Source organism: Platalea leucorodia (genome assembly GCF_965183815.1).
Source record: "Platalea leucorodia genome assembly, chromosome: 2".
Lineage (NCBI taxonomy): Eukaryota > Metazoa > Chordata > Aves > Pelecaniformes > Threskiornithidae > Platalea > Platalea leucorodia.
In genome coordinates this window covers 116,851,666-116,866,808 of record NC_138824.1, presented here as the reverse complement: position 1 = coordinate 116,866,808, position 15,143 = coordinate 116,851,666, and the positions used below count along the sequence as shown (strand labels likewise).

The 15,143-nt window shown below is 35.6% G+C and overlaps 1 protein-coding gene across 2 annotated transcripts in view; it reads left to right on the top strand.

Moving 5' to 3' along the window:
• EPHA6 (EPH receptor A6) overlaps nucleotides 1-15,143 on the top strand; it is a gene marked incomplete at both ends in the record, with an annotated part of 510,935 nt that overhangs the window by 31,453 nt on the left and 464,339 nt on the right. For both annotated transcript variants that reach the window (XM_082332768.1, XM_082332767.1), the window contains one exon: nucleotides 6,232-6,296. In XM_082332768.1, coding sequence (XP_082188894.1) covers nucleotides 6,232-6,296 — 65 coding nt within the window. The remainder of the gene's footprint in view (nucleotides 1-6,231; nucleotides 6,297-15,143) is intronic.

Here is a 15,143-nt window from a genome sequence, read left to right as displayed (position 1 = left end):
TCCCAATTAGTCTAAACTATCCCTCTTCTTTACAACTCTAGGAGTAGTAAGGATTTTCCTGAAGTCTAACATAAAACTCTTTTTTACTGTAATTTAAATCCCTTCTTCCTTTTTGGCCATTAACATAGAGAACAGATTATTCTTTTCTGCCTTGAACAGCCTTTTACACGCTAGAAGATTGTTAGTGGATAGTCCTTCTAATTTGACCTCCAAGGTAAATGACTCCAGTGCAGTCAGACCTTCCAGAGCACAGCCTTTCTAGAGATCTCGTCATTCCCGTTGCTCTCCTGTGGTGTCTTTGCAACTGATCCAGGTATTTTATGAAGTAAGGCACTGAAAACTAGACACGGCACTGCCGCTAAAGGCTTACAAATGCTGAAGAGAGGGGAAGGTTTACTCTATATTTTGTGCTGGCTATAATCCTGTTTGTTTATCTCAGTCAAACAGCATTGTCCATACTTTGTTTGCTATGTGATTTGCTATGACTCCTATATACTTTCCTGGCAGAACTGCTATCTAGGCAGGTGCTCCCCATCCTTTATTACTGCAGCTCGTTGATATTGCCTAAACCAGATAGCTGTTGCATGCAAAATAATGGAAATGCTGGAAAAGGATTCAATTGGTACGCATGTAATGAATGCCAGTTCATTTGTTTTATGGAAAACAGTCCTGGTAAAAAAACCCAAATATTTAAATTATTTTTCCCAGTTGATTACATGTTAATTGCCAAAGGTAACTTGCATATTGCATATTTCCCTCTTCTTTCTGTCTTCCTCAAGCAGACAAGCCGCAGAGGTAATAAGTTTAGATTTTGTAAAGTATGACCAAATATCACAAAGTGTTCTGACAGTAAAAAGCTTACCAAATTTTTTAGTAAATGGATTTTAAAAAACTGAAGTCTAAGAAACCTTAAAGTAGTTTTCAGTGACTGTTAAATCACAGAATTTGAGATATTCCTTATACACCATTCAAAATTCTAACTGGTCAACTTTTTTCATTAGTAACATGGAAATAAATATAAAATCAATAGCTGACAAAAGAGTAGTAAGTAAATAAAGAAAGAAGATGTGCAGACAGGGAACAGCCTTTATCATTCAGTAAAGGTCAGCCCTTAACAGTAAAACTTGTTTTAATGTAAAGAAATGGATCTTTGTACATTCAAGAATGAAAATGCAACCCAAACTGAAAAATAATGATGAAAAGAAGTGATTGTGTAGAGGACAGTGATATTGATGGACTGATAACTGTCTATGAGTGCAATGCTGCAGTAAAAAATAGGCTAATGTGACCTTGGATATATAGACAGGATATAAAAATAGGTAGGGTTCTTTATCTTAATGTATATTGTTAGAAGGAATGATTTCAGAATACTGCAGGTGATCCTGTTTTTAAAAATGAAAAAGACCATAAAACCTGGAAAAAAAGTGCAAACACTTCAGAAGAGGGCAACAACTCTCTTACGGGCTGGAAGTGAGAGACTTTAGAAGCTCAGTGTGTTTGTCTTATAAATATAAACTGATTGCAGTCAATAAGTAAGTTCTCAGAGAAAAAAAAAATTGTGCCAGTTTTCCCTGTTTCTGGGTATCATCTGTAATGACTGCCTACCCTTTTGGAAGCTACTGAAGCTTTCCATCTTTTATTTATTAGGGCATCTTTTACCCAGTGCAGTGGAGAGATTCTGCACACAAGAAATCTGTAGCTGCTGAGGGCATGGCATGTGTTTGTGGGTGAAGCCACAGAGCAGGCAAATAAGGCAAACGTGCTGCCAGGCTAAGCAGCAAGTGCTCCCCACTCCCAACGCAGGCACCTGGCAAGTCTGCCAGCCCAGCAGTTGTCAGCTGGGTGGGATGTGTTGGAGTGAGCTGGTCTGTGTCTTGCCAAGTTGTCTTCTTCTGAGTCTCGACATTTGTTCTTGGAGTTTTCCATATTGGTATTTTTCTGCAGCTCCCTGAGTTACTAGTGTTGTCTTAAGGAATTAATGTCTGTTTGTCGTTCTCCTTTTCCTTGCAAATCTTCTGTTTACCCACTATAGAGGTAACAGTGAAATGTGTTAGTCCACAATGAGCGGAAGGTCAAGCTGGGTGATCTGATGGCCTGTTCTGATGTTGGGCTATGGTTCCATGACGTTGGCCAAAATCCTTTATTCATTTAAAACTGTTAGGTGAGACTGTCTAGAGGTGTGTAAAGAAAGAAGAGGAGAAAAGGAAGTGGTGAAATGAATGTTTGGAAGGCTTTTTCCTTGGTTGTACAGATAAGATTGTAGGGTTCATCTTCAGAACAGTATTTTGGAATTAGAATTAAAATTCCACACCATCAGTCCTTGGAGCTCTGCTCATCATAATTTTAAATAAAACAGTTCCCTCAGGACCAGGCAAAACCTCTGAAAAGATTAATTTCAATTGTAAAGTCTAATAATAGGAGTGTAAGATATGTCCAAAAAAAAGAAAACTGGAGCTCAGTGTGGCATAATGAGTTATAATAATGTAATATCTGTTAAAGTATGTACTGGAAAACAAAGCTAAACACTTTCAAATTCTAAGTGTGAACTGTGCAGTTAACTGAAACAATAGGTTTACAGCTGTGTGTTTAAGTCTTTATATTATTGTTGGGCAAGTGACAGTATCCCTAGCTCGGTTATTTAAGGAAGGACATGCAAGTGCTAAATCTAAGTTCTTTTTATCCAAAGAGTTTTTTTTTAAAGTATGTTTGAGTTCATTTTGAATCGTGAGATGACTTCATAATGGCAGATCTACACTCTTTCACTCTTGTTCACTCTGCAAGTTTTACACTCTACGTCACCTCAAAAAACTGGCTGCTATAAGTGGAGGCTGGATGTCAGAAATGTCAATAACATTGCTCTAGTTGCAACCAATTTATTTATAGCTTTTTTCATAAATATTAACTGCAGTAGCTCCAGACACATACTTTTGCTTATGCTGGCAGTTAATGGCTTGTCCATAATGGACACTTTGCATGAAGTCTTATTTAAAAGGAGTGGGGCTTTTTATGGCATATAAAGGAGTATAAATAAGTAAACATAGGGACAAGGGTCACTAAATATAGCTTCCTGGATCCATTAACTTTTTAGGGAATTTTCTCTCATTTTAAGCATCATGGGTGTAATGTCCACCATCTCTTTTTAGTTCCTTTGCATGTGAATTTCCAGTTCTTTAGAAACTTTCACTGTTCTGTGGTCAGAGGATAAGCGTTCATTTCTTTATGTAATTCAGATGTATACATGTGGGCATTCCTCTTAGTCTGGATTTTTTTGGCAGAATGAATTTTCTGCCAAGGAGCTGCGAGTTGGAGGCTTCTTGGCAGTGCAAATTTGTCTGCCATCAGGTCTGTGCTTCTGGGGCTAGACTGCTTCTTAATTACCTCATTTAAAGATAGCTTGGGTATCTATCCCACACTGAAGTCATCTATCATGTAGATATCTCTGAATCACTGAAGTGTGCGAGCATTTTATTACTTTATCCATGTCCTCATTTGTATAGCCAGCTCTATTGATTTCACCGCTTTACTGGGGTTTGTATTTCCTTGCCATAAACATAATGTTTACTTGATCTGCCAGTATTTGCACATTTTTGATTGATAATTATTTTATGTCTTGTAATATAAGTAGTGTTGGAAAGACAGTCTTTTATAATTTTCATTTCTGACTCTGAAGGTGATAGCATTCTAATTGTGGTTAGTGGTTGGTTGGTTGTTTGAATTATCCAGTTTGAGGTCCTAAGAGATGTGGTAGATATAGGTGAGCATATGTGAGCATGCAAGATGCTTGAGATTTAAAACATATCAAAAATGGTATTTTAACAAAACTCAGTTACTTGATAGGGACTGCTTGGTAAATGTATACAAGAAATATTATTAGATCATGGTTCAACTAAATTTAAACTTAGCATACTTTCAGTGATGAATTTATTCTAGTTTTTAATTTTTTTGATGTACAGCTTTGAGCTTTCAAGTAGTACCTGATTAATTTGGCCAAGGAATTAATTAATTCAGGCTCCACTGAAGTAATGAATTAGTTTTCCTTCCTGTACTTTGGGGCTTGTTCCTTGGAAGTATTAGTTTTGAATACCTGGATGATGTTTATTAAATCATGGTCCTGCTACCACAAAAATTGTAAAACTGAAATGGCACTTCAAGGCCCAATGCTGTTGTAGAAACAGTTAATTTCTACCTGCAGGTCCATAGTTTCAGCAGTAACATATAGTGTTCTTCATTTGATTATTTATTTAATTCTGTCTTAAAGAATTAAAATATCATCAGAATAGCACTTGATAAATAGCAAGATATAACCTCAGCTGAAAACCAAGTATATTTACAAATAGTCCATGTTTGCTGGGTTGAGAGAGGAGAGGAGGAGAGTTGGAAAGAAGAAAACAAACTCCTAAGATGAACTGAAATATTCTCAGAAGGCAGCTGAACATTTTGTCTTCCAAATTATACGAAAAGGAAATGTCTAAACCCAGTGGCTTAATTTTTTTGGAGGTGACAGATCCCCAGTACATAATAACTTTACATAGGAAACTGCTGCATCACAGGCCAAATGGGAAGACGCTTTTCTGACTCTTCAACAAGAGCATGGTGGCCTGATGCAAATAGAAAATACTGACAGCTGTAAATCACAGCTTTGTAAGTAAGCAGAAGGCAGCAGTAGTCTCAGTGGGGATAGTGATTCCATTTTTTGGAAGTAAAATAGAGCTTATAAAAATATTTCATTTATCTTCAAGTTATTCACAAAGCTTCATAAAGTGGTGAAGTGGTGAAGAAGTGGAGAGCAGAATACTCTCTTTTGTTGAATATCCTTTTAAAAATGTCATTAGTTTCTTCAAATAGATCATTAAACTTTTATTTGCTTAATGTTGAGCTTGTTACCTGACTGTAAATTTGCTGATAAGACGATTTCAGTTTCAAGTTAAAAGTCAACACACATTCAAATATAGAGGAACTCTAATTGTCACTAATACAAAAGACAAAGGAAGATGCTAGGTCAAGTTTCCTCTTATAAGGTGGCGAGTTCACACAGTTTCTATGCCAATGTGCCTTTTCCATAAGGCAAAAAAATGTGACTTGGCTTGTGCTGCTGCTGCTGTACTGCTTTATAGAAACACATTATAGATAGCTGTACATTGACTGTTTGGACAGATAAGAGGTGGAAGATAGTGCACAACAGCATAAAACCCCCAAATGTATGGATAGTGGTGTCATGTTCCAAACTAATAGCTTCATTTTTCTCCATTGTTTAACCATCCAAAGAAGAACTGGAATTTGTGGGCTGTAAGGAGCAACTGAGCATTCACAACACATTAACTTGATAATTAAAATAAACTGCCCTATACAATGCTTAATTTTATGTTTAAATCCTAATTTACATTTCTTAAATTGGAGGGTCAAATTAAACAATTCCATTAGAGGGCAGTAGTACATGTAGGTACGATGTCTCATGTACTAAATATTTAGTTTACAGTCAGCTTCCTTGTCACTATGAGCTGTGTTCTGTATCATTTTTGCATTATTAGTGAAAGGAAGAGAAAAATGAAGCTAATGTAATTTAACATAGTAAAACAATGCAGAAACATTTTGTAATATGCAGGTACAATAATGCACATCCTGTCATCTATTAAAAAAGCGAAATGAATAGGGCAGAAATGATGCAAAATAGATGTAGCAGTTTTCAGCACTGTCATATTCCAGCTAAAATATCGACTCTAAAATTGTGACTCTTTCTGTATTCTTTCTGAATTATACAATTGTGTATACTGTATAACTTTATTTCTGGGAAGTTTATGGGTTTTTTTTAAACATCTTACTTTTGCAACTCTGTTTTTCTTTATTTTATTAGCTTTCATGCTTAAGTCCATATGCAGAGTTTCTAGATTTCCAGGCAAAGGATTGCAGAAATGTGCATGCTGATTCAGGTGCCTTTTAATGATGAAACATTGGTAATGTATTGTGATTCGGCAATGATTTCTGCAAAAGATTTACATTTTGTATGAATTGTATCTTCTGAGGCATTTGATAATGAAATTTAAGCCATGAAAGCCTAAATGTTTAGATTCTGTTTTTATTCATACTCCAACATTTTAATTGCTTTAATACCTTTAAGCAGACGTACCTGGCTAATATGGCTATTTCAATTCATACCAGTTTAATACTTTACTGTGTTGTATATGACTAATCTAAGCAATACCACAAACATACCGTTTCTTTTTCCATTTTCAGTTGTGTTACTTGATACTACAGCTGCCCTCGGAGAACTAGGATGGAAAACATTTCCTTTAAATGGGGTAAGTCACCTACCGTTTTGGTTTTATTGTCTTGATGTTGGCATTCTGCCACTCTGGAAGTGAATGGCTGTTACACCTGAGTGGATATTCTTGCAATATAGACTTGTCAGATTTTAGTTGTTCTTAGGACTGGAGCAGACTGTGTTGTAAGTAGGAATAACAGACGCGAGAATGACATGAGTACACATTATTATGCCCTTCTCTTGCTTTTCTGGGTGTTAAGAATCTATCTTACTTTAAATGTGATTCTAACTGTTACACACCATAAAGTTCCATATTAAAAATTCCTACGCTGGAGGAATGTGTTATGACTACATTTTTTGTGAAATAAAAGGAAAAATCAATTTCAATTTTATAACTAGAAACAAAACTTTTAATGATTTAAGTGAGGATTAATATGGACATTAGCATCTGGTAAAATGGTATCAGCTTAGCTAAATCAGAAAAACATTATAAATATGTTCATGTCATTAAACCAGTTTAAACAGTTAGAGAAAATATTTAAATAGTTTTGTTTGGTTGGTATTTTTTTCTTTCCCTGCACTGACCCTTCTAGATTAAAGACTGCTATTCCGGGTTCACAGTATTGTTGGTACAGATTGCCAGGAGGCACTTGGCATTGCATACAGGGCCCTGGGGGTGCCTGGTTAGAGGTGCCTGGTATACTTGGAGATGGTGCAGCCAGGTGAGCGTGGGAGAGAGGAGCATTTTTACTCTTTGAAGTTCAACCATCGGTGGCTACTGTAGTGGCTGCACTTCCAAAACCCGTCTTTTCTTTCTGCTCAGCTAATGCACGTAACAGAATATCAGAGGCATTTGTAGTTTAACTTTTTAATTAAGATACAGTATACTGGAGCATTTAACACCTATTTTATCAGCTTCTAGTTCTGATGTCACTGTACATATTGTATATCACTTATTTTTATATTAACTGGCATTATCTCTCAATTCTTGTGTATGAGGCATATAATTATTGGCTTCTCTGAAATGAGCTCAGAAAATACTGTTTTTCTGAGTGAAATATCTTGTTTCATTTTTAGTTATTTTATTTCTTGTGATCTGTTCCAGAAGGAAGTAGAAATTGTCTATCCTCAGCACCTTAATAATCCATTTTTATAAAATGCCTTCTGTGTCTCTTCCCTCAGGGATTTCAAGCAATGTGACATTTCTTAATCTCAGCCTATTTTCAACTTTATGGATTACTCTTTTTCAGGGTTTTCCAGTTCTTTGTATTCCTAGACACAATTTCAGTCTGTTACAGATACTTCTATGTTTTACATTTTGTATGCAGTCTCATGCAATATGAGTTATAATTCTGAAAGTTTTATTTCCTTCAAAAATCCTGGACAAAGCAAATACTGTCATACACTATGATGAGAAAATACAGTGAGGAATTTTTGCTTTAGCAAAAAACAAATACTGTCATGTACCATGACGAGAAAATACAGTGAGGAATTTTTTGCTCTAGCTTTATGATGAGCTCCATTGAATTGAACAGGGAGGCTGGTATCTTGAAAGCACACAAGATATAATTTTAGTTATTCTGTAAATTCTTAAAAGCCTTAGTTACTCCAGTAACAATAACCACCATATACAAGCACAAAAACCCCTGCATTCAAAGTTGATTTAAAACATAGCTATTACAACATACCTATTATGGTTGGCCATACATATCCTTAACATTAGTTTTGCAGCATATTGAGGTTTTCAGGTGTCTTTGCTGTGCTTTAAGAATTGGCAGCACTTAGTAGAATACAAGGAGTTTACATTTGAGTCAATACTTGGGATTCAGTTATTAGAGAATTTCCCAAATAAGTACAAGCTGGTTTTTAAAAAAAGTAGCTAGAGTAAATATGTGGGAGAAAAGTGGTTTGTAGCATGAGGAAAACACACAGAATAAGGCTTCCTGGGACATAAAATAGGCAGAAGAGGCTCGAGTGAAAACTATGAGAGGAACTGGATAAATGAAGTATGGAGAGGTAGTTCAGAGAAGTGTACATGTACTGTTAACTCAGGAAGAAAATATGTCTAAACTGTTGACAAATTAATCTAAGCTGTAAATGGGATAAAGATTCATGTGCACTGCAACAAAAAAGTTTTTGAACAAACTTTTTGGGAAATTGTACAGATGAGAATACGTGATTTGGAAAGCATGATCCATTTAAGAAACAGACTGTAAGATCTTGGTCACGTACAGCAGGAGATGACTGGATATGCTGACAAACAAGGTTCTCCGTTTCTCACAGTGGAATGAGGGAAAATGCCTTAGGTCAACATTCCAGGAAAGGCTGCTGTGAGTAGTGGGACCTAGTAGCAATGCTGCACCTCTGAAATGGTGCAGAAAGAAGGAACAAGCAAAAAACCCCAAATAAATAGTGCAGACAAATGACTTCTATGAAATGAGAGTTGTTTCTCTCACTCACTGAGAGTAATGCAGAACTGCTGATTAAAATCAACGTTTGCTGATTTTTCAGAGTTAGCGTCATTCTGACAAACTTCATTAAAATATACCAAATGTACATTTTGGTTTAGATATTTGATCATACTGAAAAATTGCATAAAGTTATTAAAATATGAAAACATACATTACTTTGGCTTATAAAATATTAAAGATACTATAGTTAAAAACTGAACTGGAATGTATTTCAAAACTGTTTCTATTTAAATTATTCCGGGATCCTGTACCTTACACAAAGGTAAGAAGAAAATTGAGCGTACAAATGCTCATGTAATTAACAGAATATGACATTTGTATGCTTCTTCATGTCACTTTTGTATGCAGTCTCTGAAACAAAAGGCCAATGTTCATGTTAATTATTACCTGAGTCTTATGAAAATGTAAGGCAAAATAGTGCTTTTGGGATTGGCTAATAACTCCTATTATACTTACTGATTTAGTAAAGAACAGTAAAACTGTTGTCTTTGTAAATCTTGCGCAACCATCAGAGATGTTGTTTTATGCTCACAGTGCTATCTAATCTGAGTTACTTATCTGTCCTAATATAATTCAGAATATGGCATAATTATTGGTGTGATTGAGATTATCACTGCAGAAATAAGAACCTATTTTGTCCCATGATGGGCACATCAGTATTTTCCATTTTCCTGGAGGAAAGTGACAGGTTTTGGTTTGTTTGTGCTTTTGATAGAGATTTTTGTTCAGATACTGTGTAAATCTTACATGTTACTTTAATCAAACTTTTTTTTTTCCAAAAATTAGTGCATGTGCAGTGTTTACATGTGTAAGAAAAATGTTATTGACAAATGGTTACTGCTCTGATGAATATTTTTGAGGTTAGGAGGATGAGATGATAGGTTTTCTTGAGACTGTGACATTAACAGAAGTCATTAATTTACTGGCATACTCAGTCACAAAGAATGTTTCCATTAAATTAAATAGCAACTGAAATATTAATGCTTGGGCTTTGGGTATTGATTATGCCTCAGAGATTTTAAACTAACATGCTAGGGTGAAGTAGGAGAAAAAAATTAGGAGGTATTCTTTTGGAATTTGCAGAACCTTAACCTTCACCTCCCAGACTTTTTATTTATAGTAGATTCATAACATAATGTTTGCAAGCTTTCAGCAGTTTTGGTAACCTCCAGAGGTACCTACCCAAGCAAATAAAGATACAACACAGTAGTTTTGTATGTGGCATTTGTATGCAATCCCATCATTTAGCTGCAAAGATGAGTCATGCACAACTGCGTTATGCATTCCTTGGTAATATAATATATGATTTTATTTCTTCATTTTCTTCCCAGTTATTTGTACAACCTTCCTGAAGCATAAGAATACAATAGTTTTTCTTACAAATATGTTTTCTTTATTTGCTTGTCAATTTTTTTCCTCGTATTTTGAACAGGTAATAAATTAAGTGCTTAGAGCTACAAAAATGCAGCGTAAAACATTAATATCTTTGAGGTCAATAGAATCACCTTTTGTTGATTGAGTTCCAATTTAGCTTCTCAGTGATGGGCTGTCTAAAATTTCTACTTTAATAATGGACACATCTGATACTTCCTCTGTTCTTTGGGCTATAGTTCAAAATGACCAATTGATTTATGAAAAAGCATTTGCTGTGGAATGAAAGCAGATATTTACTCAACAAACTGTCACTCCATAACCTTGAAAATGCAGAATAACTTTTTATGGAGAGATGCAAAAAATGGGAAGGAACCCCTTCGCAGGTTTCAAAAGAGGACGTGAATGTGAGCTAGTGGGCAGGCCAGTCAAGTTCATGTGAACCATTATCCAGGGTTCCAGCTGAAGTCAGTTTGCTGACCTTGGGGACAGGGTTATTTTTCTCAGGTTTTCTCACTATAGCCTGTGGTGCTGTGACTGTTAGAAGGGCAGCTTTTTTCTAGAGGATTAAGCACTGTTTAAGTGGTTAAAAAGGTTTTGAAAATTAGGGAAGAAAGGAAAAAAACCTGAAAGCCTAACTGAAATGTAGTGGTCCACAACCTTCACTTATCCATTAGCAGTAATACTAATAAAATAACGTACCTTGGGCAACTCCAGTTGTTGGGCTTTTTTCCTTCTGACTTCAATGTAACTTTTTTTTAATTATTATTTATTTCCCATTGCATTAAGCAATGTAACACAATTTTGTGAGCAAAGTTTTTTTATGAGCTATGGTTTGGAGGCTATTGTCATAAGGGCCTGTCTATTCCTGATAAACTTCTCCCATAAGTACTCCTACTTAACTCTAACAATGCCTTATTTTGCGTGAGCTGAATCTACTTTGCAACTGTTAATTTGGAATAAAGTGTTCTTATTTGAAGAAGAAAATCATGAAAAAATATTCTGTTTCTAACATTAATCTAAATTTTAACTTGTGTGTAGCCACTTCGTAAACTCCAAAAACATTTTAAAATTAGCGTAATAGAAAGGCAAGGTGACTCATAACACAAGGCTGTGAAAAATTATTTACATGTGGAAGGGACTTGTACAAGCTACCTTGACTTGTCATGGTAGGCAAAATGTATAGCTTAAACAGTAAAGAGCCTACTAGAAGTCCTCTGAATTATTTGACAGCTGTGTGAGTGATGAAACTATTTTAATCCCAGTTCCTGCAGTTATTTGAACAGCTTCCTTGTCAATTGGTAATTTTCCTATTGATTTATCCACAGAAGTAAATCTGTTTTAAATATCTTCTTTCTTTGGGGGATCTTTTAAGGTTTTTAATAACTCTCACCAATATACAGCTGTAGGGGTTTTTTTCCGTTATGAATTTGTTAAGACTGAACTTGTCAAAGTACTGATTTTTTTCCCCTACCCTCTCTGTTAAAATAATTATTTTACAGTATATGCATCAGTCAACAATTCACTTTTTAGCTCCTTTTTAGCTAATTAGAAGACATTTCTATAGTTTATGGTAATACATTTTTGAATGGCATAGTACTGTTTGTCACCAGTACTCACTTACCAATCTTTTTTATGTTGTAATCAGAGATGATACTGAGGTTTTCCAGTGCCAACCTGCAAACATTTCTTTCAATGTAGCCACATCCATCTTTACCTTCATTTTTAAGTGATATCTCTGAAGGTGATTGGGCCAATGTGTCTTGGAACATTCTTACACAATACTTCAGATTTTTAACTATTGATTTTTTTAAGTGGATTGATTATTTTTATAAGAAAGAGAGAGAAGCTTAGGCCCATTCCTTTATTAAAACTATCAATAAACAAAGCAATTAGCAAAAAAAGTAGCACTCTCCAGTACAAAGTCATTGGATGCATAAAGAGTAGAAAACAGTGTAAGAAGTTAGCTAAGAAAGTTGACTAAAGAAAAGAACAAACAAAAGCAGTACGACTTTACTGTGTGAAATGATAATACAAGCTTTAGGCACAACACACAAAATATAGTAAGAAGGAATATAAGATGGGGAAATGATAAATAAAAGAGAACAAAGCAAGTAATGTGAAAGTGGTAAAAGGTAGCAAGATAAGCAAGTAAAACACAAACAAGTATCTGAGATATAAGACTAAGACGTGCATAGTGAAATCAGTAATACACAAACAGAAAGTGAGGTTAGTGCATTGAACATGCTCGGGCAGCAGTATGGCATCATAAGAAAAAGATAGGGAGTGTATGGTAGATATGGTGATACTTGGTGTCCACAATTTAGTTCTGCACTTCATATTAATTTGTTATCTACAATCAGAGAACTACATTGTACAAAAGATAACAGCAAATAAATAGTGCAGATTATAGCGTGAAAGAAATGCAAATTCTGCAAACTGTAGTTCCTAGTCATTTGGATTTATCTATGAAACAGAAACCGGATAGGTTATGTGTATTTGTAAACGTATAAATTTGCATATCCACATGGCTACTGCAATATTGATTTTATGGATGACTGTGATTTGAACATTTCATGTAGCAGTGTGAATTACAATATCATCAGTACTTCTGATCTTCACTTTTAATAGTGTAACTGTTAGACTCAAGAGATATTTAAATTCTTTATAACCAGAAGGAACAATTCATCAGATCACCCTTATATCAGAGGCTGTAAGATTTCAAGCCTCACCATTGCATTTACTCAGTAACAAGTATTTCACTGAAGTATAACTTTTTAAAGACATCAAGAAACCATAATTCCCCTTGGTAATTTGTTCCATTAATTAATTAGATCACTGTTTAAAAAAGGGTTCCTACTGTCAGTCTTCCTTCTCAGCCTCATACTATATTTAAATTGATATAAAGTCCTTCGTTGCTCCTCCTCCCACTTCTCTGAGGTTCAAATCATCGTGTGGCTCTTCTTTTTTGAAAATATGGACACAAATATATAGTATTTACAGTCAATTTCATGATTTTCTACAGTTACAAATCATTATGCCACTTTTCTTTACTGTTCCCCTGTTTAAACATCAACGAGATCCCACTAGGCTTTCTCACAACAGTAATAATATTGGGAGCTCATGTTCAGTTGATTCTCACTGTGTGAGAATTGTCTTCTAGAACTGCAGTTTTATACCACATAGTAATCTATCTCTTAGGTAAAAGTGGTATTCCCACTCCTAGATATATAAATATACATCATCCTCCAGTGAGTGTTCCTGAACAAAATATTTGTATCATCCTGCATGACTTTTGTGTTCTAAATATTTACCAAACAACTTATCTTTAAAAGTCTGAATAGAAAAAAACCTTGCGTTTCATTTTTCATAGCTAATATATGATATTTATGATGATATATGATAATACTTCCTAGTCTCTGTAATCTGTGCTTGAGTATTGTAAACTACTTTTAGTCATGCATCATGTGATACCCAATCTAATGGCTGAAAAAGGTCATGGCATGGTATGTTCGCTAAACCATCTTTATAAACACAGCTTAAGGTCAGGCTTTGTGGGGTGAATAAGATAGGGCATTTAAAACCAGAATTAAGAAATGTGATTGTATTTATCAGTTCCTAGGCTGCTCTGTGGTTGGAGAATTGTGACTCTGTGAACAAGGCATCATAGTTCAAAGACATCCTCTGCATCTTTAATGGCATATTGTGGTGGGTTTGCCCCAGACAACAGCTAAGCCTCATTCCAGTTGCTTGCTCATTCCCACCCAGCGGGATGAGGGAGAGAATGGGAACGGCAAAAACTTGTGGGTCAAGATAAAGACAGTTTAGTAAGTGGGGGAAAAGAAAAAGTGATGCAAAGGCAATTACTCACCACCTCCCACCAGCAGACCGATGCCCAGCCAGTCTCCAAGCAATGGCTACTTTGAAAAAACTACCCCCCTTTCCCCCACCCAGCTTTATTGCTGAGCATGACGTTATATGGGATGGAACATCCCTTTGGTCAGTTTGTGTCAGCTGTCCCAGCTGTGGCCCCTCCCCACCTCTTGCCCACCCTTAGCCTACCCTTGAGAGGGCAAAGTGAGAAACAGAGGTGGCCTTGATGCTGTGCAAGAACCTTTCAGCAACAGCTAAAACACTGGTGCATTACCAGCACTGTTTTGGTGACCAGTCTAAAACACAGGACCATACACACAACTGTGAAGAAAATTCACTCTATCCCAGCCAGATCCAGAAAACATATTTAAAATTAAAGTTGTGTGAAAGTCAACAGGAAAAAATGTCAGTACCACAAAAAGACACATATCTGAAGGTGTTTCAGGTTTATTCCAAGCAAATAGCTCTGGAACAGAGAATTGCATGCATGTGGACAGGTGTTGCAGAAGTAGCAAGAAGCAGTTTTAACTAGGAACTTGAGAAAAAGATGCATCCAAAAGTCTAAATTCTTCCTCTATTACAGCAGTTCAACTGCATAATCCTTATATGTAGTTACATCTATGAAAGCTCACCAGCAGGATTTCAGAGGTGTCACAGAGGCTGTGGTATTAATAGCAAGTTTAATAGAAGGTAGGGATTTAGCTGTCAGAGCATTTGACAGGGATGAAGGAAAAAGAAGGAAGCTAATCAGATTTTCACACAATATGGGAAATTTACAGAGCTGACATTAAGAAAAATATTTGAAATCATGTATTTGAGCTGTAATTTGGACATAATCAAACACTATGCTCTGCAATGCCATATTTAAAATCCTTTTTGATGGTCAAGACGTGTTGTATGAGGAAAAAGGTAAATTGAGGGATATTTTTGGGGATTAATTTCCATCTGCAGGGATTAAACAATTAGGTATATCCAAGATCTAGTTAAATGTCTGAAGCTTTTCTAGAGGAATTGCTGTTGCTCCTATGAGATGACCTGCCTATGAGAGTCAAGTTTCCATGTTTCTTTTAGAAGCACCTTGTAGAACATAAAAGGTTTTCTTGGAAACTGTGTCCCTGGGACTGCCAGTGTCTGAGTAATTTGGTGCATGCCTGAGTTTTTGTTTTCAT